This window comes from Protopterus annectens, chromosome 16.part0 (assembly GCF_019279795.1).
Source record: "Protopterus annectens isolate FY-2018-M chromosome 16.part0, PAN1.0, whole genome shotgun sequence".
Lineage (NCBI taxonomy): Eukaryota > Metazoa > Chordata > Ceratodontiformes > Protopteridae > Protopterus > Protopterus annectens.
In genome coordinates, this window is record NC_056750.1 from 148,648,118 (window position 1) to 148,674,281 (window position 26,164).

Here is a 26,164-nt window from a genome sequence, read left to right on the forward strand (position 1 = left end):
CATGCATTTACACTACTAAATGAATGTTTGTCACTAGTTTTTAATAAGTTTCCCGCCAAAATGTTAAGAGAGACAATCTGAGATGTGGGCTGTCTCATGCACAGTGTCCATGAACAACTTCAAAAGATTCAACTCACAGAATTCTCACAGAGAAACTGAAAGCAGTTAGTATAACCTTTGACATAGTTATCACACTGACACACCACAGATTCAGGAAAAATACTCTATTCATAAAATATGCCAGTTATAATGAGACTAAATGATGTAGTTTCTTGTAGTAAGTAAATGTCTTATTTTAGAAGGCATAGAAAATGAAACATTGATTTAAATGTTTTTGAAAATCTACTTAACAGCAGCATAATAATCTGTTAAAAATTTGTGTTCCAAACATATACTTTACTATAACTCATTTAATTCATCTGATTGACAAGCATAAATAATCTTATAACTCTATTCTGGAAGAAATGTCATGTGATATATTTTAAAGCAGTAGGTTAGCATGATTGTAAAATCTGGTTACTAAAATGTGTTTGCTGTGCATTATTTTGTATAAAGCAGACAGATTTATTCTAGGGACAGCAAGTAGGATAGTGCTCAACAAAGACACAACTCAGTGAGATCATATATATATATATATATATATATATATATATATATATATATATGTGTGTGTGTGTGTGTGTGTGTGTGTGTGTGTGTGTGTATGTATGTGTATGTGTGTGTGTGAGTGTGATGGCTTTTTTTTTTTTTATTATATAATAATGCAAGTGTTTCTGAGAATCTGCATAACTATCCAATATGATTTATAATAATTTCTATGAATACAATATTTTACTCTATTGACAAAATGAATGTTTGCCACAAGTTTTAATAAGTTTCCCGCCAAAATGTTAAGGGAGACAATCTGGGATGTGGGCTGTCTCACGCACAGTGTCCATGAACTACTTCAAAAGCTTAAACTCACAGAATTCTCACAGAGAAACTGAAAGCAGTTAGTATAACCTCTGACCTAGTTATCATACTGACATACCACAGATTCAGGAAAAATACTCTATTCATAAAATGTCAGTTATAATGAGTTTAAATGATGTAGTTTCTTGTAGTAAGTAAATGTCTTATTTTAGAAGGCATAGAAAATGAAACATTTATTTAAATGTTTTTGAAAATCTACTTAACAGCAGCATAATAATCTGTGTTAAAACTTCTGTTCCAAACATATACTTTATTATAATTCATTTAATTCATCTGATTGACAAGCATAAACAATTTTATAATTCTATTCTGGAAGAAATGTCATGTGATATATTTTAAAGCAGTAGGTTAGCATGATTGTAAAATCTGGTTACTAAAATGTGTTTGCTGTGCATTATTTTCTATAAAGCAGACAGATTTATTCTAGGGACAGCAAGTAGGATAGTGCTCAACAAGGACATAACTCAGTGAGATCAGATATATATATATATATATATATATATATATATATATATATATATATATATATATATATATATATGTGTGTGTGTGTGTGTGTGTGTGTGTGTGTGTGTGTGTATGTGTGTGTATGTATGTGTGTGTGTGTCTGTGTGTATGTGTGTGATGGCTTTCTTTTTTAATAATGCAAGTGTTTTGAGAATTTGCATAACTATGCAATATGATTTATAATAATTTTATGAATACAATATTTTACTCTATTGACAATAATGAGTTTAAGTAAATGCTCATATACAAACAATTCAAGATTTTTTTTTGGAAGCTGTTAATAGTATTCACATGACAGAAAATAGATGCATCTTAATATATGTAATGTCTGAATCATATTAGCCAAAGTTTTTGATTTAAATGAATGTTAGAACCTAATTTTCTCTCCTCTTGATTTCTAACATCAAGATTATTTGAATGCTATTTCAATACAAGTGTTATATATTACATAGATCTATATAGTAGTATGAACAGTTTTAAAAAAAAAAAGTTTATTTTAGTTTATATGATGCTGTTTTACCAAATGTGTAGTTTTGTCTTGATAGATAATTGAATTGAAAACTGTTAACCTCAGTTAAATATAACTAGTATAAAATTGATAAGGTGGTAGCTGAGGTACTGCTGCTTAGGGTAGGGGGTTAACTTGAGTAGTAAATACTACTCTAAGTTGGAGTTTTCAACTCCAGGCTGGATGCAAGGTTTAATCCTTACATTATTTTCACTTGTTCATTGTTATATATATATAGTTTTGACATCCACAATATATTTTGTATACTCATTGTCACTACAAACAAAATTGAATCCTATACAAAATCCCATAAGAGATTTAATAAATACAGCTATATTTAAAGGTACACCTAAAAGAGGAGATGTAACATTATTTATCTTGTTATTTGTTATTTCGATCATAAGATTCTTGAGTTTTAAAAATGCCAAATGACATCTTTAAAAGGAATTTCTTTAAACATTAATGGATTGAATAATCCGTGTAAAAGGGCAAGCCTAATAAGATACATTAATTTACACAATGCCAATCTAGTCTTCCTGCAAGAAACCCATCTCTTGAAAAAAGATATTGATAAACTAGCCACTAATAAGTATACAGTATTGGTTAGTTCAGAGCACACTCAGAAAAAAGAGGAGTGGCTATTTTATGGAATAAAAGTATGCCCATTCCTAAAACCATTAAGTCTTTTCAGGATGACAAAGGAATGTTTTGTATGGTTACAATACAAATTAATGGGAAGACTTACACTTTAATTAATGTATATTGGATACCTGGAATTGGTATTAATACAGTGAAACATCATATTGATAAGATCATATCATTCTCTATAGGGGATATTATTTTAGCTGGTGATTTTAATTGTATACTACATGAAAGTGATACTACCACTATAAGGAAAAGAAGAATTACATCTAATGCAAAACATTTAAATGATTTTGCTAATTCTTATCATTTGAATGATATTAATAATCAGATAGATTCAAAATCATTACCATACACCTTTTTTTCAAACAGATACAAAGCTTATTCAAAAATAGATAGGGTCTTTATTTCTAGCCAGATGGTAACATATTTAATTAATTCCAAAATCATTTCATGTCCTATATCTGATCATAACTCAATTGTTTTTGAATTCATGATAAAAAATACTCATACTCATAATGTTCAGATCAAAAGGATACCAGCATACTTAACTCAGCTAAAAGACTATAAAGAATATATACTTTCAGAAGTACAACATTTTCTAGACATAAATAATACTCCTGAAGTCTCCATTGTCTATGTTTGGGATGCCTTAAAATCATATCTATATGGACAAAGTATCAGATGGTATAATAATAAAAGGAAATCTTGGGATAAGGAATTGTTAGATATTCAAAGTAAATTAGACTCTTATAAACATAATAATAAAGAAAATATTATGGACAAGAAAGTTATTGAAGAAATAAACAAACTAAATGAGAAATACAAAGAAATTTTAACTCATAAAGTTAAAATAACTTTAGTGAAATACAAGTTTTTGTCTTATTCAATAAGCTCCAAATACTTACATAGACTTAAAAATAAAACAAAAAGATTGAATAAACAAAACCATATCAAAGAAATCTTTTCTCTAAGGAAAAAGAAGAATGTTTCTAGTATACCAGAAATACTGGATGAATTTAGAAATCACTTTCACAAGATTAACCATAACATTAACATGGAACCTAAAGATAAAATAAAGGAGTTTATAACCACAAACATGAATAAAAAGCTTAATAAACAACAGATTAAACTATTGGACAAGAGTATTTCATATACAGAAGTTATTACACAAATAAATAAGCTTAAATCAAACAAAGCACCGGGTAATGATGGTATTATACCAGAGATATATAAAATCCTTTCTAAAACTACATATTCATTAATACATAAGGTTTTATTTTGGCCCAAACTGAGTTAATAACCCCCATCTTGGCAATATACATTTATTTCACCAATTTTAAAACCTAATAAAGATCCAACTAGATGTTCTTCATATCGACCCATCTCATTACTTAATGTTGATTATAAAATGTTTATGAGTATTTTTGCTGATAGATTGAAGACAATCATCCCGGCATTATAGATATAGATCAGACGGGCTTCATTGTAAATAGAAATACTTTTGATAATATAAGAAGAACTTTAACATTAATTGATTTTGCAAATAGGAAAAAGAAAGATTTAACAATTATTAGTCTTGATATAGGTTCAGCATTTGATTCAGTAAGTTGGGACTATCTGTTTACCTTACTGAAATGCACAAACTTCTCTGATGCATTTGTAAATTTAATTGAGCATTTATACAAAGGAACGCTGGCTTATATTAAGGTAGGAACATATGTTTCACAAAAATACCCATTCTTAAAGGTACAAAGCAAGGATGTCCACTTTCTCCACTATTATTCACTTTAGTAATGGAGCCTTGGGCTAATTTGATTAGAAACAGTACTGACATAGAGGGTTTTGAAATAGACGAAAATACAACATCAAAATTCAACTTTTTGCAGATGATGTTCTAATTACATCAGCATGATCTAATTCTTCTATGCAGTCTTTATTTGATAAAATGATGAATTTTAAAAGTATTTCTGGTTTAATATTCAATGAAGAAAAAACTAAAATACTACCTATATATACATGAAAAAATACTCTCATTAGTGATTTTACTAAATATGTACCCAATTCAGGTCAGATAACTTATTTAGGTATAATACTATCTAAAGATATTAAATCTATTATATATAATAACTATAATACCTGTTTTCTTAATATACAAAATATTTTTAATACCTGGAATAATATGATTTTTACTATGGAGGAGAGACTTACAATTATTAAAATGATAATATTCCCCAAGATTTTATACTTAATACAATCAATAATACTTTCACCTACAAAAATAATTATCAAGAAACTGAATACACTAATGTTAAATTTCTTATGGGCACCTAATAGACCTAGGATTGCATTAAAGAAACATACTAATAGCTGGTCTCAAGGGGGTATTTCTTTTCCAGACTTTAATTTATATATTATCTCTACTATTATAAAAGTTATTACTTTATTAATAGATCAGTCATATATCGCAAAATGGAAAGATTATTGGGAGCTAATTAGTATGCACTTCATGAAAATCTCCTTAACACATAAAAATATGATTGTAAATAACTCCATGTTGTGGTTGCTAAAGGAATTTTGTACTTCACCTATTACACCTAAACATATGGTTTGTTACCCATTAAATATTATTATTAGTTATCGTAACTTTATATTCATGCACCCTAAGTATAGGGAATGGAATTTTATTGTATTACCTATAATGTTTACTCAGGGTATGCTTATGTCATCTACTTCTGAAGGAGCTCATTTAGCTATAGATAATGATCTAAAGTACTGGTATCAGCTGATATCTGATAATAAAGTTAAAAATCTAGATTTCTTAAAACAAGAATTTGATCTAAGAGAAACTTGCTGGTTAGAGGTTCAGATCTTTAGACAACATCTCATTGATAGAATAGATCTAATGTCTATAACAGTTAAAGAATCTATTCCAAAACTGATTGATTACTTGATATTAAATTTACAGCATAAAGTTTCTGATAAAGGTAAACTTTCATATATACATAAAATTATCAGACAAGAAACTTTTTACAGTGTAGATTCATACTGAAATTATTTCACCTCTATTAATGGGGACCCACCAACTCAACAAGATAAACAATATATATTGGAATCTGCTTATAGAACTACATCTTCCATTGTCTGGAGACTTTATACATGGAAATTTTTACATAGATCTTTTTATACACCTTTGATGATGAATAAAATAAATAATAAAGATAATCTATGTAAGAGATGTAATGTAGAAATTAATGCTGACTGGGCTCATATGTTTTATGACTGTATGAAGTTGAAAGAATACTGGAAGTCAATTAATGAATTTTTGCAGGCTCTTTTACAGATAATTTCATTATTTCTAAGTCTCTTATATTATTCAACACACCTGTACCTCAATGTGTTAAAAGATTAAGCTTCCCTTGTTATGGTCTATCCTAGCAGTGGCCAGGAAAATAATAACTAGAAATTGGATTTCAGATACACCTCCTTCATTCAATGAATTTAAAAATGTTATGAATATAATGTGCCATATGGAAATAAGCACAATTAGAATGAGAACAACTAGAAAAACATCATATTATATTGTATGGGATAATTTACAAAATTTGTTAAAAAAATTCTAATTTCAATAGCACAGTATTTTAGTTTAATTAATTGATCTAATTGTAGTGGATGTCTTTGTAAATACTTTAGTTGTTTTGTTGAATATTATAATAATACCTATTTTTAATTACTTGTATAAAATTGTTATGATATTTCTCTTATATGTTAAAACAATAAACCTGTTTTGAAAAAAAAACAAAAGCAGGCACCTACACTGCCCATAAGTGGCAACAACAGAATTCCACAGTTAAAGATGGGGCTTATTCCAAAAGTCCTCTTCAAGATTCAACAGGATGGTTCCAAACCCTTGTTGGTTACTCCCTTTTGAGCAAGACAGCATTATTTCCCCTTCTTCTGCATTTAACCAGGGGCAATCATTACAACTTACCTCACACAGTGGACCTACTCACACAAGACAAGGATCTCTCATCCATCCCCATTTGTTCACTCTTCAATTTATACTGTGGGTGATAGGATTTTGATTTGGGTGTGGGATGGATGAGAAAGAAAAATTTTGCAGTGAGTTGGATGAAGTGGTGGAGAGGGGTCTACTTTAGGACCTCAAAAGTTTCATAGCTCGAATGCATATGGATCGAACCATATGCATCGAACTATGAAACAATCGAATTCCAAAAAAAAATAAATAAATACACACAAAAAAAGAATTAAAACTAGTGTAGGCAGGGGGGCAAGCACCCCCTGCACCCCCCACATGAGGGGCTGTGCCCTCCCGCTACTTAAATATACCAACTCTGAGATCGCACTACATTGAAGTAAATGGAAATCTCCACCTACGGAGATTTCCTTTTACATTTTCGATGTTTTGCGCTTTCGGTGTACTCGTGTCGAGAAAATAGTATTTGATATTCTCGGACTTCGAGCACATAAAGTAGACCAGTGGAGTGTGTACCCAAGGGTGAGAGAGTGGTGATTGGAGTGGAATTCAATGGACATCTTGGTGAAAGAAATAGAGGGGATGAGGAGATGATAGGTAGGTACGGTGTTAAGGAGAGGAATACAGAAGGTCAGATGGTAGTGGATTTTGCAAAAAGGATGGACATGGCTGTGGTGAATATGTATTTTATGAAGAGAGAAGTGCTTAGGGTGATGTGCAAGGGTGGAGGAAGATGCACACAGGTGGATTATATCCTATGCAGAAGGGCTAGTCTGAAGGAGATTGGAGACTGCAAAGTGGTGACAAGGAAAAGCGTAGCTAGGCAGCATAGGATGGTGGTCTGTAGGATAACATTGGCAATCAAGAAGAAGTAGAGGAGGAGAGTGAGGGCAGTGCCAAGAATTAAATGTTGGAAGTTAAAAAGGATAACTGTAAGGTGGAGTTCAGGGAAGAGTTAAGACAGACACTGGGTGGCAGTGAAGAGCTACCAGATATCTGGGCAGCCATATCGGAGGTGGTAAGGGAGACAGCAAGAAAGGTGCTTGGTGTGACATCTGGACAGAGGAACGAGGACAAGGAGACCTGGTGGTGGAAAGAGGAAGTACAGGAGAGTATACAGAGGAAGAGATTGATGAAGAAGAAGTGGGATTGTTAGAGAGATGAAGAAAGTAGACTTGAGTACAAGGAGATGAGGTGTATGGTGAAAAGAGAGGTGGCAATGGTAAGGATAAGATGTATGGCAAGTTGTATGAAAGGTTGGACACTAAGGAGGGAGAAAAGGACCTGTACCTATTGGCTAGACAGAGGGACCCAGCTGGATTAAAGTTTCATCATACATAGCCTTTGGTCCATCATCCACTCTGCATCAGTACAATGTTACCTATGAAAATCTCTTTAGTAGGTCAGCACCCTTTCTACCTTTCCCTTTGTGTAAATGGCATCATCTGTTTCTTATGTCTTTGGATAATTATTTAGTAATTGGGTAAATTAACTTATCCAAAGTACTAGATTCTTTTCAGTCATAACCATGGTATCCCGTGTAAGGTTGTCTTTTGACCACATGACATTTGTTGTTATTTATTATAGGTGAACTTTAATTTCTAGATTATTTGAGATTCTGTGTTACAGCTGGTCTGTGCATCACAGGCATTTTGGGATACATCATTTTTATAGTAGTATAATACTTGTTATAAAATTTCAACCTTTTTTGTAATCTTTGGATTGATAATTTTGCAGAAGAGAAATACCTTCTGCTTTCTGTTATTAATTACTAAATACATTATGAAAACATTTCCATTGCCAGTGTCAAATATTATTGACATGAGGGACTTGTGTTTGAAATATCTCTTCTTGTAAGATCATATGATAATCAAGGAGGCAGATAAAACTTTCCCATTGTCAGCAAGCAAACTCCAGCCTGACTACAGACCCAAGTGGAGGCCAGAAGCTGTAGCTCATGTTGACAAAGTAAGGGAAAGCCAGGCCAAATTACTTCCAGTGAAGCATGTATGCATGCTCATCATAGTGTCTGCAGACTACATGAATGTCATTGTATGATGCCAGTGGGTGGGGTGACAGAGGGTAAGCCAAAAGATAAAAACCTCTCATCTTCAGTATGACACCATTGCTTGAGGAGGGGTACTCAGTATGGCAAATAGTGGACAGTAGACAGCACCAAATCAGATGTGTAAACATGTTAAATAACAGAAAACATCTAATACATACAATATTACAGCATTATATATACATTAAAATTAATTAAAATAACTGTAGAACAATTTCTGTAGACAATACTTACCGCTTTCAAGTTTTTTGACTTGCTTTTCTAAGGCATAAATGCGTGACATGTTAGCTGTAGGACCTGAAATTAAATTTATAAAATATTAGTTGTATTTAAAAATATATCTAAAGATTTAAAAACTACATATTTTGATATTCATCTTTAATACATTTTAGAGGGGTTTACTGTTTCAGGAAAACCTTCCTTTTTAATATGTGAAAATATGGTATCTATCTGAGGCTTTGAACTTTACAATGGAAACAATGTTGCCTTTATAAAAAGATACATTTATGTAACTGATTACTCTTCCCTAAATTTAAACATACAGGCTCATGTGCATCATTTAGGATTAACAACTTTGGCAGAAAAAAAAGGCAAAAATGGAGACACTGAATTTATGTTGTATAGCTACTGGAAGTGATTAGATACCATATGAAAATGTAATCTCAGTAAGATGATTAATGCCAACTGCTCTAGCAATCCACTAAAACCTTGCAGTCTCTGTTTCCATGCTGTTACCACACTTGCTGTATATAACTCCTCTAACTTCTATGTCTTCTTTTCTCATGCAGACTTTAAATTTCCAGTGTGACAACTATTTACAACCTACAGACTCTTAATCAGTTTGTAAGTGCTGTCCAATGTATACTTATTTTACATATTTATTATTTTTATTTTACATTTGTTTAATGGGAAAGTCCAACTGGCCACATGTCCTTTTTAAGCAGAGGCCCAGGGAGAAAAGCTCCACAATGATACATCTAAAATACAAACATCAGTAGCGTCCACAGGACAACGAAGTTAATCTAAAACAGTAGATTGGTCACAAGCAACTATACATAATTCATCGAGAGTCTAAAGTTTACACAATTAGCAAAGAGAGCAGTTATATATTTCTGTTTAAGTACGTAAGATATCAGTGTGATATTACTAAAGTCTAAAGTTTACACAATAAGCTAAGAGATTCCAGCAATTATACATTTCTGTGTAAGTACTAAGAGATCCAAGGGGCATTACACATTTCTGAATATCTAAAATGACTTTACACTCTCTCTGAGTGTAACTTACAGAAAAAATGACATGTCTAGTCATGATATCTCAAAAGCTCTACATTAGAATAGTACTATGGTTATTACTATGCAAGCAGGCACAGAATAGAGAGATGATGAATCAAGGGAGTAGCAGAGTCAGAGGGAGAGGTTAGTCTGGAGCAAAGCAAAGGACACAACCATTTATTGAGTACGTGGGGTTTTAGCTCAGCTTGGTTAAAAATTAGTAAGCAATATCTTTGTTATACAAACTTCATACAAGAGCTCCTTTACACTCATATAACACTTAAGATGCAAATGACTGGAAACTGTACACTTCATTTTTGTATTACTTTTACTCTGTATAACTTGATTTTAATCAAACTTTTCTTTGCTGTTTATTTCTTTTGTAGTGGAATTTTCTCACTTAACCTTCACTCAGAAAATGGGCCACAACACAGTTGGACCACCAAGTAATCAAAACAATAAATATAATAAATAAATGTTCATACTTGAGGATCATAAGAACCTTATACCTTTCATGGCTAATTTCTCCATCACCCCCTTCCCCTTTTTCTACTGCTTCACTGACTATCATATTATCTTACAAGAAGAGGTCCTTCTTGTAAAAACTCTCAAGCTTATGCCTTAAGCATTAGGACCACCCTGGCAGATAACATTTTCCCAGCTGACTATGTACCTTCAGATAATACACTATGCATCTCTTACTGTAGAATTCTTCTTTGACATGTTCACAATTTATCTGGAAGACAATGTTCCGAGGCTGCCTCTGTGACAAGCTGTGTTGATTTGTAGAGAATATCATGGTGTAAAATATTTTTCTTATCTAATTTCATCTTTCTCTGAGCAAGTTTATCTCAAACTTCTCACTTTTCTGTCAGAAGTTTATTTTCATTTTCTTATGGAAGATTTGGCCTATGCTGTCTATGCCTATTTCATGACATATCCTTTTCAGTTTTTACTACGTCAACCTACTGTTTGGTGGTTACACCCATTGAGAGTGACAGCCATGATTTACATTGCTTGGAGAGATTGCTGATGCCCCACTTTTGATTTGCTAAGGCTTTAATAACAGGATGAAAAGAAGATGGAGAAAGGCTTACAAGCCTGTTTAGTGTCACAGGCTGTTCCCCCCTCTACATTTAAAATGCCAGTCCAGACAGTTTTTGTGCTCTGTGACCCAGTCTTTATCTCCTTCCATTAAAACCTTTAACTCTATTTCTTCTATAAAAAAATCTATAATACTTTATTTGCCAACATATAAGTCCTTCAAATGTCATGTCATCATTAATCATAACTGTTCTTTCAAAATAATTCCATTATTTATAGTTTTATTCATGGAAAAGCTTTCATCAAACTGATAATAAAAAGATGTCAGTCAGTTTCTGTGGCTATTGTTAAAATCTTGTTTGCTTTGTGGTGGCATCCACTCCTCTTCCTTCACTTTCCTCTGTCCAAGCCACTTCGACACTATTAAGACCTGAAACCTTTCAGTTTTAGGCTGCCACCAGCTTCACTGAATTCTTCTGACGCCTAGATACCAGGTGATCCATAGTTTCAACTTCTGTTCCTTCAAATTTGGGACATCAGCAATCTATGTATAACTTACCTTCAGGTGCCACTTTTTCTACTGCACAAGTTTCTTTGGTGTCACTTCACCACTGCTGGTCCTAGCAACCACTTTAACAACTTTAGTGCTACCTAGTTTGACACTGATCTGTCTAATGTCTCTATCACTGGTGCATTTGTTTTGGATGCCATGTTTAAGCAATAACCCATGCCTGGGTGTGGGTAATGCTAGATTTACCCACGGTTGGTGTGGTTTGGTCATGAGGGCGAAACCCGAGTGGCGAAACAACGACAACTGTGGGTAAATCCAGCATTACCTACACCCAGAAGTGGGTTATTGCTATTATACAATGACATTATTTAAGAAAAAAAATACTTACTTTTCTTAAATAATGGCATTGTATAATGCCTCCTTGCTGCCCTTTCGCAGCTGTCCAGTATTCTGCGTCAGTTCTGATGTACTGTGCATGCTTATGGTTACGCAGTACATTAGAACTGTGTGTGGAAGCAACGGAGAAAGGAAGAGCTCCATTGCTTTTAAAAACATGTCTCGCTATGTTAAAAGAGTTTAACATAGTGAGACAGCTTTAAAAAATGCAACTGAGAAAGAAAAATCTCCATTGCTTTTTTTTAAGATATCTCGCTATGTTAAACGAGTTTAACATAGCAAGATAACAGCAACGGAGCTTTTCTGTTCTCCACTGCTGTCCAAAAAAAAAAAAAGACTTACACTAATGGAAAAAGTCCGGGCGACTGGACCTTTTTCCATTAGTATAAGTCTGATTTACAATGTGCATGCTGACCAATCAGCATGCACACTTTGGAATATTAATGGGGGGGGTCATTGTATAATATTCAATAATGACCATGTTTCTGTCTGTTTATACTGTTATGGCACCGATTTTCTGTTCCCTGCAGATCTTAGCATCACTGACATCAGTGTCCACCCTATATGCAATGGGAATGGTGTTACCCTGATGTTGGCTTCAAGTATTCCGACATCTGTGCCTCCACTCTCAGGCATAGTCCAGGCTGAGTCAATCAACAGATGTAATATTATTTGTTACCTACATGTAATATGACTTTATTTATTTATATATTATTTATTTATTTAACTTTTTTGACCGGGAGTGTCCGACTAGACGTAGGTCCATTTTCAGTGGAGGCCCGGGAAGAAAAGCTCCACAGTTAAAATAAACAGACAGTAGCTACATCGGATTACATAACAATTTAACATAGCAATTCATTACAAACATATTTACAGATGAAGAACATAGTACATCAGTAAACGACTAGAATCTTTATCTGCGAAGTACATAACAGACATTAGCAAATGTTACAATAAGAAGTTCCTGCTGTATAATAAGTACTAGGCTTATGAGCATCTCAGCTTGCTATAATCAAGATAGTTAGTGGGGTGGAAAGTAAGGTAGTGGTTGGATGGGGTGGGTGATATTAGAGTGTGAGTTGCAAGGGCATAGCCAGCATGTTTTTAGGTGCACTTTTAGTAAAGTTTTGAAGTGGGTGCATGATGGTATGGAGGTAATTGTGGGTGGGAGGGAGTTCCATAATTTGGCAATGGTGCAAGAGAATAGTGCTTCACCAGCAGAGTTATTGGCTTTAGTGATCTGCAAGTGATTTTTGTTGCTGGATCATAGTGGTCTGGAGGTGCGATAGGGTTGGAGTAGATTCTGGACGGATGTGACATCTATTGGATGATTTACTAGTTTATGGGTGAGTGAGAAATGATACCATTGAAGGAGGTGAGGGAGTTTAAGCCAGCCCAGTTCAGCAAGTGAGAGACAGTGGTGACTACGGTAGGATGCCCCTGTGGCGAATTTGGCGATTTTGTTGTAGCAGGTCTCTAGCTTGTTTAGATCGCATTGCCTTAGGTTGGTATATATTGGAGAGGCATAAAGTAGGGTGGAGATAAGGTGGGAATTTGCTATTGAAATCTTTGCTGCTTTGGTGAGAAGATGCTTATTTCTGTATAACGCTCCTAGTTTTTTGTGGACTTTTTTATGGTCATGGATATGTGAATGGCAAATATTAGTTTATTGTCTATTTCCACTCCTAGAAATTTGGTGTGTTCAGTTGGGTATATAGTGGTGTTGTCTTTTGCTGTGATGTTAAAGTGAGAGTTCTTTTGAGTATGTTTGGTGGGTTGGAAGATGAGTAGTTTAGTTTTGTTTGGGTTGAGTATTAACTGGGCATCGAGGAAAAGGCTTCCTGTGTGACATTTTGCAGTTTGGGTAGGGACTGTGCTGAGCAGATGATGGTTGAGTCATCTGCGTATTGTATGAGTGTGCCATGTTTGGTGGCAGAGGCTAGATTATTGGTGAAAACAGAGAAGAGTAGGGGTCCAAGGATGGATCCTTGGGGAACCCCTATGGAGACAGGTAGTTGGGGAGATATGTCATTCTGCCATACAACGGATTGTTGGCAGTCAGACAGGTAACTCTGAAATCAGTTGATGACTTGATTGAGAGAAGGATAGGTTATTGAGGACAGAAAGATGAAAGATGAAAGTTTATTGTATGCCATACATTGAATTTCTTACAGTTTATATAGATCATATCATCATATATAAATAGTTAAAGTTTGCATAGCCATTTCTGTGTAATCTGTATACCTTACCGAGAGGTGGAGGAACCGTGTACCTTGTACAGTGTTATACTTAATATGTATCACTCTATAAGAACATCTGTAACTTATAAATGCCTATATAAACATGTACATAGCTTGTAAATACTTACAGTAAGCATGTAGCAATCTACAAAATTTCCAGTTTATACTGTAAATGTTTTGCTCTAACTAAACTCTCAGTAATTGAAAGCTGTGCATGTGTCAAGGATATTGGATGAAAATGTTCCATGGAACAGCCCTCCTAACTGGTCAACAAAGTAAAATAAAAAAATAAATTAACAAAAAGGCATAATTGTAAAACTTTTAGGCCAGTCAGATACCTATTTGTGCAACCTGTATAACCACTGCAATGTCCATTCTTTTGTTTAACCCAAGATGATAGCTAGATCCTCTGTTGCTCTTCCTATTAAAAGTACTCTGGATTCCACAGACACAGAGCCACCAGACAAGAGGTCTAAGCAACGCATGGTTAAAACTAAACATCTGAATACAGGATAAGGAGGTGACCAGCTATTCATCCCCAGTTAACCGTACCTTTGGGAAGGTTATCAAGGTGATACATTGGTGGGGGCTGGTCCTCTTACTCCAACTTATCCACTAATAAGAGATTCCAGCAAACCCCCTGATTTATCTCCAGTCCTCCTGATTGGTGTCCCCATTGGTAGAAATTCTTAAAGATATCATATAGATAACACGGGAGAATGCAGACAGGTACCCCTTATCTAAAAGAAGGAGGATCAGATTTTCCACCATTCTAGGTTACCTTGAATGGTCATCCCAAAATCAGACATAACAATGTTTAGTGCATCCCTCCTTTAGACTCTCAAAGCAATAGTCCAGTGGTCCATTGGCCATAAAATATGTCTACAAGTTTTGAATGGATTGAATGCTTCTGCTACTTTCTCTATATTAGTGCTGAAATAAGTGACCCATATGGTGCATTTTCAAAGAGGGCTGTCTAATGAAATGTATCACATGGTAGAAGGTGTGCTGGGTGGCCCAACAAAGGACATAATTTGAACAGAAATATCTACGTCTTCTATGCAGGTTAAGGTGAAGGTCTGTGTAGCTTGTACTATGATATAAGGGACTGTTAGACAATAAGATTTGGCACAGTTATATACCTTCATTCCTGGACCTGTTGATCTAGCAGCCCTAACAACTCTATGAACTGAAAGAATGTCAAAAAGTTAAACCTTCATACATAAATTATAGCAATGTGGTAGGAAAATGCAGTCAACAAAGGAACTCATTCCTACAGTTCATATAGGTGAGTCTTTACCTAAGATGTAGAAACAAGAGGTGGTAAAGTTTTGAACAAGGAATAAAGAAACATTTCCATGTTGTCCTGCAAGGAGAAATGTACTAGACCAGTAAAACCAAATACTGAACTTAGGCCTATAGAGAAGAAAGCATGCAGAAATTTCAAACTAAGAAGCCAAGATTAGATGATAAAAATGAAACAGAAATGGAAATGGTCGAGCTGAAAACTCAGTTATGGAAAATAAAAACAACACTAGAAGTAAATTAAATATAAATGCACTAGAGTATAAGGATTGTAAGAGTGACGTTACTGATTTACTAGAGATTCACCAGCAGCAGGAGCAGCCTGAAAAGGAAATCAGAAGGTACAGGAACTTTTAGTACTACACACAGCAGAGTGGAAGGAACTGAGAAAGGCAACACCAGAACTACACATAATAGAGTGGAAGGAATTGAGAAAGGCAACACCAACAGATGCTGTAAAAGCAAATATGTGTTTGCGGAACACTGCATTAAAGTAGATGGTGTGTGTTGAGGGCAGGCAAACTAAGTACAGAGTTTCAAAAGAAACTGAATGCTTATTCTCCTGTTCCCATAAAATGTATCCTGTTTGTAATAACAAGAAGAAAATCCACTGCCAGAATTTGAGGTGGCAGGTTTAGTGATCACATCTACAGTAGGAAACTAAAGAGCTGTGATTAGTTTTCAGTATACAGTGACACTGTACTGCACTGATCTTGCATGGGTTACTTTTGGTAATAGTCGTGGTCTGCATTCTAACCTGACATTTGATGTTTTCTAACCTGTCAGAAGCATGAAGGTAGGCTTAGGGTTTGGGAATGGGGAAGGAGTTTTAATGCTAGTGGCCAGGAAGGCCACTAGCATTAAATTCCTAAATTCCTCGATCCAGTGGTTGAGGGTATCCCTTTTCCTCCTCATTAGGTCATTATAATGATGCCTACATTGGTCACCAGTGTGCGGGATACAGTGGCACTGGATACAGTCCAGGCTAAACTATCCCAAGTCTCTAACTTATACTGGGAACCAGAATAGTCCCCCTGCAGAAGCCTAGCACTCTGGTTCTTCACCCCAGTTCTGTGGTCTAAACCTGTCACCTTCCCCACAAGCACCTGCCATATCTGCCATGGATCTAGAATAATGGAGATGGATGCTTTCCTACCAGTTCCAGTTATTAAGCTTACTAGTGTGCAGACACACACATTGCTCGGCAGTGGGTACTCACGAGCAACCCATTTGCGCTTTGGTGCATGGTTAGGAGCAGTGCCAAGCAGAGAGGAATTAAACAGCTGTAATTGCTATTGCAAGGTTATTGGATGTACAGGCAGTAATGTATGTGTCTTGGGCAAATGTGAAGGCCATACAAGTACACATAGCAGCATTATTCATACAGGAATTTAGTACACATTATATCCACAGGCATACATCTGGTAATAAATGGGATAATACATAGCTAGTGAAATAAATAAATAACACAATAATAGTGTCTCATCCCTCATACATATAATGAATATCAGGTCCACTATCTAAAGTGATATCAGTGACGGTGAATATAATCAGAAGTGGAACAAAAGTAAAAGTGCATGGATATTCCTGCATTAGAACCCAGGACCATGTGTATAGGTTCATAGGATCATAGGTGTGTACTAGGCTAATGGCCCTGGAGCCTATATAAGCCTAGCCCAAGAAGATTCCCTGGCATCATGCCGCCCAAAGTTAGTTCCCAGTGCCCCTGTCAAGCAATGCCACTGAAGTGATGTTGGGGGTGAACTTCCTATTACCCACCCGCCCATCAAGATTTCTCTTAAAGAGGGCCAGTGAAGTGCTCTGCTTGACATGAATGGGAAGCTTGTTCCAGAGTATGGGAAGTCTCTCGGTTAGGCACCTGTCCCTCCAGCATGTTCTGTTTATTGTGGTAATGAGGCTAAGGTCCCTGGAGCATGTGGCACAGAAGGATTAGGATTTCTTTAGGTGTTGCATATCTAGCAGCTCTTGGTCAGACATGGCTTTGCAGGTCAAGCAGAGATTGCCTTTAAGTAGGCGATAAGAGACAGATTATAGCAAGGGTATTTTTTGAGTCTGTCTGTATAGGGCATGTGTCTAAGGCCTAAGATCCTCTTAGTGAGGTATGTTTGTGGCCTTTCCAGTTGTTGTAGGTGTCTAGTAAGGTACATACCAAATGAGGCATTGCATTCTATAATAGGTCTAATGAGGGATGAGTAGAAAGGGATTATGACCTCTTTCTTCCTGGATGAGAAACCTTTTGTAATGAGATGTGCCACATAGAAGGACTTTCTGACTACAGTGGCAATGTGGTTATCAAAGGAGAGGTTGCTGTCAGCCTGTGTCCCCAGGTCTCTTATCACACCTTCAGTGTTTAGTGGACTACCACCTGTGTGGTAGTTCATGGGCACCAAGTTTTCTCCAAGGGGAATGACAATGCACTTTTTGGCATTGAGCTTAAGGCCATGGTTCTGGCACCAGTCACTGGTGTCAGTGAAACCTTTTTGTAGAATGTCTACATCAGTTGGAGAATCAACAATGGCTCCCAGTTTCCAATCATCTGTGAACTTGGTCAGCCAGAGTCCCTTTATGTTGGCTTGAACTTCAGAGAAGTAGATGCCAAACAGGAGAGGACCTAGGACTGATCCCTGTGGGACACCACTTGTAACTGGTCGGTAGTCAGATTTGGAGTCCACTACTTTCACAGTGTGGGTTCTATCAGTGAGCCAGTTGGCAACCCATCTTATTACATAGGGGTTTATGCCTAGTTTAGTGAGTCTATCTATGATTCCTGAGTGAGGGATGGTGCCGAAGGCCTTGACAAGATCTAGGTAGGCTGTGTGAACTACCTTCCCCTCATCCACAGCTTTGGTGACAGACTCAAAGAAGTCTATCAGGTTGAGCAGGCATGATCTACCTTTCACAAACCCAAACTGTGTGGGATCCAGAGTTTGAAGATTCCCTATGTCATTATTTATAAGGTCCATGATGATGTGCACCATAGCCTTACATATCAGACTCAACAGGCTAATGGGGTGGTAGTTCCCAGGGTATGTAGTCACTCACCCTTTGTGGAGTGGGATGACCATAGCAGTGCACCATTCTGTAGGAACAAAGCCTGAAATGAGGCTGTGATTGAACAGGGTACTCAGGTGTGGTGCCACGGCACTTTGATAATAGGGACTTGGCATTTCTCAGGTATTATGATAGGCACTTTAGGGGGAGAAAAGTGAGTAAAATTCACAATGAACCTGTCAGCCAATATGTTGGCAATATCAGTTGGTTCTGTATATGTATTGCCTTTGTGCTGTAACTCAGAGCAGATCTGAGTATTGCCATGTAGATTATTGACATAACTATAGAATGCCTTGTGGTTGTCTTTAGAATCTGCAGCAATTTTGTTTTCATAGCTAGCGTTAGAGGATTTGATGATGGATCTCAGTTTTTTGCTGAGGCTAACAAAGGAGTTTTTTCAAGTCTTGGGACTTCACCCTTTTCTGAAACAGTTCTTTTCCCTTCTTTTGTAGAGTTTGTTTATGGTAGGGGACTACCAGATTGGCTTACTTTGGCAGTCCTACACATATGGCAGTCCTACACGTATGCCTTTTGCCACAATAAGGTTAAAGTAATACTTGTCTATGTTGCATTTCATTACTATAAACTGCAATGTCACAAAAGTAAAATAAATGTTGCACACCCTGTACTAGAACCCAGGACCATCTGTACTCCAGCCCTACACTTACATCTGTAACCACAGGACTAGCTACATGACATTCTCTATTTTACTAGTTATTCTTAAGGTCTTGCTGTTAACCATCACGTAACATTGCTTAGTGAGTTTGTTCGATGCCCAGTTGCTTTAATTGAATGCATCCAGTTTCTATTTTTGGATGTCTGGGTTCTGTCTGCTTCCTATGTAGTCCAGTTGTCCAGTTTGCACACTGCCACGCTTCTTGCAAAAATGATAAGCTTAGCCAAAACTGCCATTTATTTCCTCCTTCTGAGACTGTGCTATGCACTGCATCATGCAAATACTGCCACCGCAAAAAAAAAGAAAGAAATAAAAAAAAAAGTATTTGGAATGAGAAAAAGCAACATATGACATACACATTAGAAAATGTGAGTACACATGAAATATTTCTTCAGAAGTCTGGATTTGAACTCTCACTCCAATGCACCTTCAGAACACAGGATGGGTGCCATATCCGTCCTCCCTACATGGACAGCTTTGCAGCAAGGAATTGAACACATGGTGCATACAAGCAACTGCAACAGCATATAACTGTTATTTGTACATGTATTATTTTTGGATATAGTGCACTTAGTGATCACACAACCTGCTATGATTATTGATTGCAAATATACATCTCGGTCTTACCTTTCTGTGTTTATTGGTCATTCTTCAGTTATCTGACCATTACTCTGACACATGCAGTGTGTAAGCCATTCTATATCATTGGCCTTAAAATGTGTTAGGATATTAAATGGAAATAATATCATATGCAGTTGCCAACAAATGAAGGGCAGGTTAGATGTTAAGGAACACAACATGTTAATTGTGTTCTGCTTACTTACATTTCCAAATTTACATCTAACACTGTGCAGCTGCACTTCCACGGTGGTGCAGTGGCAGCATTGTTGCCTCACAGCAAGAGGTTCTCCCATTCAATTCTCGGCTTGGGTTGGGAGTGCCTTCTGTGTGGAGTCTGCATGTCCTCCCCATGGTCGAGTGGGCGTTCGAAAGACATGCATTGAATGGGCATGCCTTTGTTGAAGGTTGGGTGTCAGGCTGGCAACTTGACACCATAAAACTAACTGCTGATCATTAGCGGACCAGAGTTCCGCTGTGGCGACCCCTAACCGGGAAAAGCCAAAAGACAAAGAACTGTGCAGAGCTAACCTGGTACACCCACTGGATGTAAGTCAGCTTGCAGTGCTGTTGCGTTTTCCTTCTCCCAACCAGTAATCATTAACAGTCACAATCCAATAACAACAAACACTGACGCAGTGACTGCACTTTGTTTACATTTCCTACATAGATCCAAGTATTTGTGATTCAGCAATTTTAATAAGTTCACAGCTCATTTGAATATTCACTATGCTAACAGCCATGAATCTACACAATATAAAATAAACTGTGTAGCTAGAACAACTGAAGGTGAGGAGACTTGTTTATTTTAGGAAGACTGCACATAAGCTATTTCTTCAGAATATATCTGTACAGAGGATTACTGATCATCAGAATGTACACTTGCATTTTGTCAGCTACATACTGCATATGCTGGAATGTATTTAAGAAAAATGTGAAGCAAAGGCTTTTACACTTTTAGCTGTATGCATTAGTTACAAATGTACTGATGGCACTGGAATTTTTGTCAAGCCATTTGACAGGTATATATGATTGCCAATACATTAAAATGAATGTCTGTGGTAAATATGTCAAAGTCAAAGTAAACTTTACTGTCGTACAAATCTATGCCACAATGTAGCTGAACAAAATTGCATTGCTTCGTTCCCAGTGCAAGGATATACATGCAGAAAAAAATTAAAAAAGTAATTTGACATCACAAAAAACATAACATATAAATAGAAATAGAAAAACATATAGATATTGCACAGTGTATATTGAACTCTCTTGGATTTCTCGTGAAGGTGTACAGGTTTTTGTTTGTTTGTACTTTTACCATTCCTGACAGATCACTGAGAATTTATGAGATGTGCCTTTTAATCTCTTGGCAGGAGATACATTACGCTGTTACTATTGGTGCACTCCATGACTGGTTGATTCTTGGGGCATGCAACAGTATTTGATACTGATTAGTTGAGGTCTTTTTATGATATGGATTTATTTAAATTGCGATTGTATGTTTTATATGGTCTTTGATGCTTATTTTTTAAGATTTTCATGAAAATACATTTTAACAACAAAACACTGGACATCAAAACCTGAATAAACAAAACTATATGCAGTCCATAACAGATGTTTTATATGCTCTGATGAAGTATTCTTATACACAAAAGCATTAACCTATTAAATTTTATATTTTATTTCAGTGTCGCATTTATTTTGTTTAGTGTCAGTATGAATTTATTGCTTCACGCATTGCTGTGTTTCTGTACCCATTTCTATACTTTTTTGTTTATTTACTCATTTACGCTTATGGGTATGGTTTGTTTATGTTTGACTTGCTTTTTTCTTTTGTATACTTGTTTGTTTATCAGTCTTTGTGAGGTATGGCTGAGAGCTCCACAGTAAATGTTGAGTTGGATTACAACCCTGGAGCTAATATTATGAATAGAAGTGGAGATGGTTTATTGGGACTATTGAATAACAAGGTGAACCCTTTCTTGACTGATGAGGATGGAATTCTTAGCTCTGTGCCTACTAGTGAATCTGGTAATGAACAAATGCTTCGCTCTAGGATACGCGTGCTTGGGAATGATCTTTTTTATTTTAAATGGCTACAGTTACAGGATCTCCATCTGAAAGCATGTCTTCATTTTTGTGTGATGCCTAGGGATTTGCAAATTTTGAGAATGCTGACTCGCGGTGAGCACTAAGTGGATTTATTGGCTAAATGGCAGCAATTGAATTTAGATACCACTTTTGCCTATTTGAGGCTACTGGTTGATTATTTTAAATCCATTCAGAGGGAACTGACTGACAACATTATTAATATGCATAATGAGTTGTATACAGCTGCCTCTAAAGACACTATTGATTTATTGTTACTTGAAACTATAGACAATGTCTCTATGTATCAGCATAAATTATTGATACAAAAGAAGAAGCTTGCTAGAGACATACAAGATTTTAGAAATGGACATGTTTTTTCATGGCCTAGGTCAAGAGCAACAGTTGATATAATTACTGAAGATAAGGGTGTCACTAATGCAGGCCCGATAGTGGGGCAGAATAATTCCATGCCTATAGACACTGAGCAAAAGTGATGGTTCAGTTTATACTACACCTCTTAATCATCCAATAACTGTATTAGCCTCTTCAGAGCCTGGGAGGTGAATGGCAGTACCAGAAATTCAGCCTGTAGTTAGGAGGAAGACCTCTGGGTTACATTTATCCAGTCAGGTTTTTCACACCCTACCCCTGCCCATTCAACAAGAGAGGGGTGGTCTCCCAAATGCTATGTAAGCTGGGGGAGGAACAAGAGAAAAAAACCACCAGAGGGGAATCATCATACCATAAAGAAGATGTGGCAACCAACCACGAATCCATAGTATGGAACATCTCTAATAGACAGTTGACTAGAGATGAGGAATCTGTGCTTAACCATGGGTTGTCATTTATTCCAGTGCAAGAAACAAATCTGGTTGATGCAGTCATTGATTTAAGAATGTTTGCGTTAACTTTAACTCTGAAGACTATGTATTGTGATGATAGCATGAACAATAATTTGGACTCTTTCAAGAAACCCAGCTTGTATATACCCCTCCACACTACATTACTGAGACCTTTGTTAAGATATGTGAGAATGACATTCAATCTGTTTAGTAATACCAAACATGAACCACAAACAGTAAAATCTGCAATAAAAAGTGTTAGGACCCAGACTAATATAACTTTATTCACTAAAACAACCATGATTAGCACTTTTGTCTGTAATAAACAAACCTCATCAGTTGAGATTCACTTGAATAGTCCACTATATTCAAAACACACCCCATCATCATGTGACTTCCAGTGTTTCACGTTTAAAGAGCCTACACATAGTTATAAGTATTGTAAAACACATTGTAAAATACATCACATAATACTAACAGAACCACTCAAAAACATACTTAAAAAAAGATGAAAAAAGCCTAAACAGCCATTAAAATAATTATTAACAAAAGCATATATATGTAAAAACACTCATCTCTGAAAAGTTTTAAGCTTTAAAATTGGCTGAACAGATATCAACTCATTTAAGCTTGGACTCACACTTCCATTACATTTCAATTGCCACAGCAGTTCCTTTTTGTCCGAATGGAACCCCAAGGGACCACCCCTTGGATTTTCAGTCAACTTCTCCAAAACAATGAATTTAAAACAATGTGTAGGATGTAATTTAGTGTGTCTAACCAAAGCATTTGTTTCTTATGCTTTAGAAATGGCATACACATGTTCCCTTATCCTATCTATTAATGCCTTTTCCGTCCTGCCCACATAAAAGGCAGTGTAAGACTCACATAAGGCTACATACACCACTCTTTTTGTATTACATTTATAATTACCTTGCATTTGATACATTTTCCCATTGATAAATGCCTGGGTACTTTTTATATAGGGACATGGTCTACACAACCCACATCTTTTCTTGGCAAAATCTTGATTGTCTGAAGAAGAATTATCAGGCATTTACAGGAAATCATTTGAGTTTTTAACTGCCCTGAAAATTATTGTTGGCTCGTCTCCTAACTAGCTAGCCAACTCATGATCTTCCCAAATAATTACCTAATTTTTCATGATTATTCTTCTAACCTCTGCTTGGTCTAAAGAAAAAGTGATGATAAAGGAACTCTTGTGCTTATCAATCAGAGCTGAAACAGTTCCACTTATATGAGTCATTACTTCAGGCCTCCCATTAAATGATGACCCCCAGCCTACTTGGGGGTGTCAACTGTGACTTTAAAATAGGCACATATACATTGTTCTGTGTTTTAATCATGACTTCATCTATGGATGAATCAACAAAGGCTTCAGGATATCCACGTCCCTAAACCATGGATTTTAATCAAAACCATTCTTCCACAGTCTTCATATGATGATGTCATTCATGCTGCCTGAACAAACTTCCCTTTTAAAACTGCCTTTTTCTGCTGGAGTGGGTGATAACTTTCAAAATGTAAAAAAAGTTTTAATACATGGGCTTCCTATATATTCTAGACATCAAACACCCATTGGTGTCCTTTCTAAGTGCCACATTCAGATATGCAATGGTTTGGAAATTTACCTCAAATAAAAATTTTAGAAAACCAGTACAGCTGTTGATATATTCCTTGAAACTTAAAATTGTCTCCTGGTGCCCTGTCCATATGAGAAAAATGTCATCCCAGTACCTAGTATACATGATCCAGGATTTTTTGAAGCTACTGTTAAACAAAAACTTCTCCTCCCAGGTAGTCATAACTATGTTTGCATAGATGACCCCACAAGCTGCACCCATGGCCACACCCTTTGTTTGCAGAAAGAAATGGTTTTCAAAAAATATGTAGTTATTGTACAAAACCAATTCCATAAGATCGCAAATCAAATTAATTTTATCTTGATCCAAATCTGAATGAAAATGTAAAAAATCTGCTAACCATTCCAGTCCCACATCATGTGGGAATCACTGAATACAGATCTTTTATGTCAATGGTAACAAACAGGCCGTGAGTAATTCTCCCCACATCATTACACATCTGTAAAAATTTCCAAGAATCTTTTACCAGGTGCTTCACTGCTTGAACATATGGTTTGACCATAAAGGCCAAGTACTTTGCAACAGCTGATGTGATGGAATTCCTGGCATCCACAATTGGATGAAATGGTGGATTAACTCTGTCCTTGTGGAGCTTAGGGACTCCAAATATTGTGGGAATAATGGCTTCTTTTATACACAAATACTCATATTCTTCCTTCTGAATTTGACCTTGCATAAACATGTCAAACAGGGTAGAGTAAATTCTACTATAGGCCATGTGCACCTCATTTTTTGACACCTGGGAATATGAATCCTGGAACAAGATGTCATACATTTTACTGGTGTAAATAACATTGTCCATCAAAACTACCCCTCCCCCTTTATCCAGTTTCATGAACCAGATGCCTTGCGATTTTAGACTCTTAATGGCCTGTAGCTGATCCCCTTGAATGTTATGGGGACCTCATTGTCTTCTATAACCCAGGCCATGTCTTAGGTCAAAGTTGCATATTCTGTCGTAGATGTTCAATAGCGGATGCAGGAGGGGGTTAAATATACTAGGCACTCTTAGGCAATTTGCCTGACACTCAGCTTGATTCCCATATTTCACAGCTATTTTCAATTTCCTAGTAAACAGTCTTAAGTCCACCAAAGTCTCGACTAAATTAGATCTTTTTGTGAAAACAAAAGACATGCTTTTTGATAACAGTTCTGCAAAATTCTCATTTACCACTTGCCCACTGTAATTATGCACCTTGAAATCCCCTGCTGGGTTGGTTACCACCTGCAATGGACAATGTTATTTACACCAGTAAAATGTATGACATCTTGTTGTACACCATTGTCAGAAATGACTTTGTGTGGACTACCATGGAGAGAAATGTCTCTTCAATTTTGTGATGACAGTACTGGATGTCAAGTTAGCAAGCAGGTCAATTTCAAACCAATTTGAATAAGAGTCTACTAACACTAAGTAATGTTGACCATTCCATTCAAAAATATCAGTAGCAACTGTCGACCATGGTAGTTCAGGAATCTGGTTTAGCTAAAGTGGTACTTTTTGTTGGTGTGATTTAGTACTATTGCAAACTGAATATGCTAGAGATTCTTCTCTTTATTGTTTGACATAGAAGGCCAAAATACTATGTCTCTTGCCTTTCTTTTGGTTGAATCAGTACCCAGGTGAACACAATGCACAATTTTGATATATTCCTGTTGTATTGCTTTAAGAATAACCACTTCAGGACCTTTCATGATGATTCCATCTTCCATCATGAGCTCGTCTCAGTAAGGAAGATACTTCTT

General features: G+C 36.0%; 1 protein-coding gene across 2 annotated transcripts in view; it reads right to left on the reverse strand.

The window, feature by feature from the left end:
- LOC122791090 (pulmonary surfactant-associated protein A1-like) overlaps positions 1–26,164 on the reverse strand; it is a 443,204-nt gene that overhangs the window by 149,153 nt on the left and 267,887 nt on the right. For both annotated transcript variants that reach the window (XM_044058889.1, XM_044058890.1), the window contains exon 4: positions 8,926–8,988. In XM_044058889.1, coding sequence (XP_043914824.1) covers positions 8,926–8,988 — 63 coding nt within the window. The remainder of the gene's footprint in view (positions 1–8,925; positions 8,989–26,164) is intronic.